The following is a 6000-nucleotide window of genomic DNA, read 5'->3' on the forward strand; positions in this document are numbered from 1 at the left end:
TGCATATAATTGCTGTGATATCAACCTTATCTTTCCATGTTAAAGATGGTAATGGCTAGTGGTGGAAAGTTGTATCTGTAAAGGCACTGAACTGAAGATTTTGGAATAGCTGTGAGGGGAGAAAAGTCAGGGAAAAGTAGTCTGTTTCCAAAAATAATAAAAAACAAAAAACCCCCCATAGAAATCTGAATATTGGTTATTCTTAAGATACATCAAAGAATCTTATGGTATATTTATCGAACACTAGTATACTGATTACTTTGTTATAAATACATTAACCAAAAATCTCACAGTGTTTTGGTAGCGGGAGGGGCTGCAGGGGTGGCTTCTGTGAGAAGACACCAGAAGCTGCCCCCATGTTGGACAGAGCCAGTTCCAGCCAGCTCCAAGACAGAGCAGCCGCTGCCCAAAGCTGAGCCAATCAGTGACGCTGGTGCTGCCTCCATGATAACATATTGAAGAAAGGGTAAAAAAAGCTGCGCAGCAGCTGAGAGAGGAGTGAGAAAAATGTGAAACAGTCCGGCAGACACCAAGGTCAGTGAAGCAGGAGGGGGAGGAGGTGCTCCAGGCACCAGAGCAGAGATTCCCCTGCAGCCTGTGGTGAAGACCATGGTGAAGCAGGTTGTCCCCCTGCAGCCCATGGAGGTCCATGGTGGAACAGATATCCACCCTGCAGCCCATGGAGGACCCCACACCGGAACAGGTGGATGTGCCCTAAAGGAATCTGCAGCTTGTTGAGCGCCCACGACAGAACAGGCTCCTGGCAGGAACTGCGGCCTGTGGAGAGGAGCCCACGCAGGAGCAGGTTTGCTGGCAGGACCTGTGGCCCCATGGGGGACCCACACTGGAGCAGTCTGTTCCTGAAGGACTGCACCCCGTGGAAAGGGCCCATGCTGGAGCAGTTCGTGAAGAACTGTAGCCCGTGGGAAGGACCCACATTGGAGAAGGTCATGAAGGACTGTCTCCCGTGGGTGGGACCCCACACAGGAGCAGGGGAAGAGAGTGAGGAGGAAGGAGCAGCAGAGACAACGTGTTATGAACTGACTGCAACCTCCATTCCCCATCCCCCTGCGCCGCTCAGGGGAGGAGGTAGATAATTCAGGAGTGAAGTTGAGCCTGAGAAGAAGGGAGGGGTGGGGGGAAGGAGTTTTTAGATTTGTTTTTATTTCTCATTATCCTACTCTGATTTGATTGGTAATAAATTAAATTAATTTCCCCAAGTCGAGTCTGTTTTGCCCGTGACAGTAATTGCTGAGTGATCTCCCTGTCCTTGACCCACGAGCTTTTTCATCATATTTTTCTCCCCCGTCCTTGTTGAGGAAGGGGAGTGATAGAGCGGCTTGGTGGGCACCTGGCATCCAGCCAAGGTCAACCCACCACAGGGAAACATTGCAGTACCCAGTAGGTCAGGTCTAGTCCATGGTTATGCCTGAGGTAGTAACTGTTAGATGCCTTTTTTTTTTTTTTTTAAAGGTATGTTTACTGATATTATTGTGAATGGAAAAAATATGCAGCTGAGTACAGGAGAAGTTACTGTGGATGTGCTAATGGATGTAGATGGCCTCAAAGGAAAGGGGTTATAAGGGATCAAATAGACTAAAAGGTTTAAAAAATAGAGTGGAAAGATACTTCAGTTTTTTGTACAGTACTACTCAAGAATATGTTTTTAACATATTTAAGAATATCAAGAGTATATTTATAGTATTTGTTATTAAAAAGGGGGCCAAAATAATTTTAAAAGGCAGATGTCAGTGATAGTTTTGTTATGAGACACTCTGTAGAGTGTAAGACAAAACTGAACAGAGAAGTACTGGTTATGGTTTCTGGGTGATAAAAAGTCTGATTTTCTGAGACTAAAAAGTCTGATTTTCTCTCTCAGCTCCTTTATTGGCTATAGGCTCTATTTGTGATCAATCTCTCTTTTATTTTTAGGAGAATAGCACATTGCTTAAAATGGACATAAATGGAGAGTCCAGAAGTACCATATCTACCCTCCCTGTACCTCTTACAGAGGTCAGTTCTGCAGGCAAAACAGAAGCAGAGAAACCACGATGTTCCAGTACCCCCTGCTCACCAATGCGACGGACATTTTCAGGCTATCAGATCCTTCGTATGGATTCTAACTACCTGGTTGGCTTCACGACTGGAGAGGAGCTGCTAAAATTAGCCCAAAAGTATACAGGAAATGAAGTTAATAAAGGGGAATCCAGGCCTAACTTGCACTCTAAACAGTTTGATTCAGGACTTGCACGTTCCTCCCGTTTGTACAAAACTAGAAGTAGGTACTATCAGCCATATGAGATCCCAGCAGTAAACGGGAGGAGGAGGAGACGGATGCCCAGCTCAGGGGATAAATGCACTAAGGCTTTACCATATGAACCTTACAAGGCACTTCATGGTCCCCTGCCTCTTTGCCTTTTAAAAGGTAAAAGGGCTCACTCTAAATCCCTGGACTACCTCAATTTAGACAAAATGAGCATCGAGGAACCTGCTGACACAGACATGCTACAATACCAGCTCCAACACCTTACCCTTAGAGGGGACCATATGTTTGCAAGAAATAACACATGAACTATGAACTATAATCTAGAATTTAGAACCAGTTTCTGGTTATTTCTCTGTTGCTGCAAAAACCCACTGTCATACTGTGTACATGAGTGTCCACACTGTAGGTGGTATCAGCTAAATGTTATCAGAAAGTAATTTATTTGAATAGAATTTTGACAGTGCATTGTGTTACAAATACTTGGAGGGAAAAAATCTTTCCAGAGCAAGCAGCTTCTAATGCAAATTTGACTGCAGCTGGTGGATAATTCTTTGGACACCTTTTAACAAAGAAAAGGCTTTTGGTTTTTGGATTTCAGTTTGGCTTTTTTTGTACAGTTATCTAGTATTTATGGTAATTTAATACTGAAAAATTGATGGTCTGCTTGGTTGTTGCTAATTTTGGCTTGATGTTAGAAATTGCTCTTGGATAAGTACTCAAGTTATCTTTTTGTTTCTTACTGTATTCTACAATAAAATGTATGTATGATTTTTTACATCATGGGAAGGAATCCGAGCTTGGCGAAATTGGATCACATGTTATTTTAAACCATTCCATTCAAACATTTTGAAACTGGGTTTGCACTGGTGGTGAGGAGGAAATTCACTCATAAAATAAACCTTTGTTCATTTGCTACTTTAAACTGATTAAATTATTTTTTAGTTTCTGCATGGAAGTAATTGTTTTGCCTCCTCTGTTTTATAAAACTAGTTTGGAATAAGAATTTGGAATATTAAAAAATATTTTTTGAGAGTGAAGGGTTTGGGTTTTTTGTTAATATGACTTATTTTTTACGTTGTCTTGGCATGTAAACAAGGATTCACTTCAGATTCCAGTAAATACACTAGAATGTCTGCATCAGTATGTCAATAAAGTTTTTCATTTTAATTCGTTATTTCTATATAGTATAGTAATGGAAGATGTCAAATAACTCTAGCATTGCTTTGGAAATTTAGTTTATTTGAAGCACTGAACACTTTTATTAAGATCCGGAAGGCAGATTTTTAGATGGAGTGCAAATGAAGTGTTTCTATATCAGCCCTGAAGAGCTGATTCTGGATTATTCAACAGAGTAGATTGAATACACTGGCTTAATTTGTTGCTTAAGAATTTTTTGTCCAAATATGACATCAAATGCAGTTTTGACAGCTGTATTCTTAGATATATTTAAAACATTTAGTAACTTATGTTTAAAATTTTAAAAAAGTTTTTAGACATTTTTAGGTGCAATCTATTACTGAAGCAGTGTGCAACTTCATTTTGGTTTACTTATTTAGAAGTTAAAATTAAGATCTCGTTGTTTTGACACATAACTTATTTGATCAGTTGTTTCTGGTACAATTCAGGGTTTTTTTGTTTCTCCTTCAGAATGAATAGCAAGCACTAGTCAGTGCATGTGTTGTGGAAAACGAAGAGTTCTTTTCATTCTGCCACTTACTCCACAATTGTAACTGAAGGCAGTGAAGAGGAGCCCAGTAGACTATGTTTTACTGGTTTGGTTAATGTTTTCTGGCTTATAAGAATATTTCCAACTGATGTGTATTTTAAAGAGTTAACTGCACCTCTGTAAATTTAATGTATTGAACAATGATCTCTAAAGTAAACTTTTCCTATGTAGTATTTAGTTTGAAAAACAGAATATGGTCAGATGCCAAAGAAATGGAGGTTTTGTCTAAGGAGTAAACACCATTATTTATTGAAATGCCCTATGAAAATGTATTTCTAGCTGAAAAATAAAAAGAATTATATAAATACCTATTTTTGTGGAGTCTTTTGCTGTGTAGAAGAATGAGGACATTTAAAAATACAACTTTAGACCAGGAATCATTAAAACTTGAAAGCAACAATCTTATACTTCTGTGAAATATTTAGACAGTTAGGATTCTTCTATTGTTTCAGGAAATCAGACATACAACTGTTAGTACATTTTGTGCATGTTGTTACTTTGGTCCTGTGCAGTAACTGTATAGCTACATCTATAGAGACACTGGTGGCTGTCTTGCCAAGTTCAAACATGAAAAATTTGTTAGTACTTTTTCTGTCTGGTGGCTTGCTTGTGAAAGTGATTGCACCTGATAACATTGCTTAACTGTTTTACACTTGCAGTTACACTTGCATAGTACATAATCATTCAAGAGCCATATTTTTTTTATAAGTTGGATTTGTAACGTTCTTAATTACAACGCTTAAATTCATAGTGCTTTTCTGTTTTTACTTCTAAAAGCAGCAAAATCTCAGACATAAGAAAGCTTTTAATCTTGTCTTATTTTTGATAACTATAATGTCTTACATTAAACTAATCTATTAAAATTAAAGGCAAGATGGTTCTTTAGACTACTAAAATGAAATCGAATGTGAACAATACTGACTTCTCAAAGTGAGATCTTTACTGAATATCAGGCTCCGGACCTTATTGTGGCCTTTCAATACATAAAGGGGAAAGATGGAGAGAGACTTTTTACCAGGGCCTGTAGTGACAGGACAAGGGGTGATGGCTTTAAACTGAAAGAGGGTAGATTTAAATTAGATATAAGGAAGAAATTCTTTACGCTGAGGGTGGTGAGACACTGGAACAGGTTGCCCAGAGAAGTTGTGGATGCCCCATCCCTGGAAGTGTTCAAGGTCAGGTTCAATGGGGCTCCGAGCAACCTAATCTAGTGGAAGATGTCCCTGCCCCCTGCAGGGGGGGTGGGAACTAGATGATCTTTAAAGGTCCCTTCCAACCCAAACCATTCTATGATTCTATGAATACAGAGTTCTCACTATTCTTCTAATAAATTAAAAGAAAAAATTGCATTGAGAAAACAATGTTTCCCTGTGGCCTATAGATATCTTCCAGATGATTAGAAGAGTGAAGGTGGTAGAAGCAATAAAAGGTAGTAACACTAATCATAGAATCATTTAGGTTGGAAAAGACCCTTAAGATCATCGAGTCCAACCATAAACCTAACACTGCCAAGTCCACCACTAAACCATGTCCCTAAGTGCCATGTCTACACATCTTTTAAATACCTCCAGGGATGGTGACTCAACCTCTTCCCTGGGCAGCCTGTTCCAATGCTTGACAACCCTTTCGGTGAAGACATTTTTCCTAATATCCAATCTAAACCTCCCCTGGTGCAACTTGAGGCTGTTTCCTCTCGTCCTATCGCTTGTTACTTGGGAGAAGAGACCGACACCCACCTCGCTACAACCTCCTTTCAGGTAGTTGTAGAGAGTGATAAGGTCTCCCCTCAGCCTCCTTTTCTCCAGACTAAACAACCCCAGTTCCCTCAGCTGCTCCTCATAAGACTTGTTCTCTAGACCCTTCACCAGCTTCGTTGCCCTTCTTTGGACGCACTCCAGCACCTCAATGTCTTTCTTGTAGTGAGGGGCCCAAAACAGTATTTGAGGTGCAGCCTCACCAGTGCCAAGTACAGGGGGACGATCACTTCCCTAGTCCTGCTGGCCACACT

The 6000-nt window shown here is 40.1% G+C and overlaps 1 protein-coding gene across 1 annotated transcript in view; it reads left to right on the forward strand.

Moving 5' to 3' along the window:
* Positions 1–2626, forward strand: part of LOC127028482 (macrophage immunometabolism regulator-like) — a 50356-nt gene extending 47730 nt beyond the window's left edge. Inside the window, exon 2 of the mRNA XM_050914225.1 lies at positions 1933–2626. Within this exon, the coding sequence (XP_050770182.1) occupies positions 1933–2571 (639 nt within the window). The 3' untranslated portion in view covers positions 2572–2626. The remainder of the gene's footprint in view (positions 1–1932) is intronic.
* The last annotated feature ends 3374 nt before the right edge of the window (positions 2627–6000 follow it).

This window comes from Gymnogyps californianus, unplaced genomic scaffold (assembly GCF_018139145.2).
Source record: "Gymnogyps californianus isolate 813 unplaced genomic scaffold, ASM1813914v2 HiC_scaffold_33, whole genome shotgun sequence".
Taxonomy (NCBI): domain Eukaryota; kingdom Metazoa; phylum Chordata; class Aves; order Accipitriformes; family Cathartidae; genus Gymnogyps; species Gymnogyps californianus.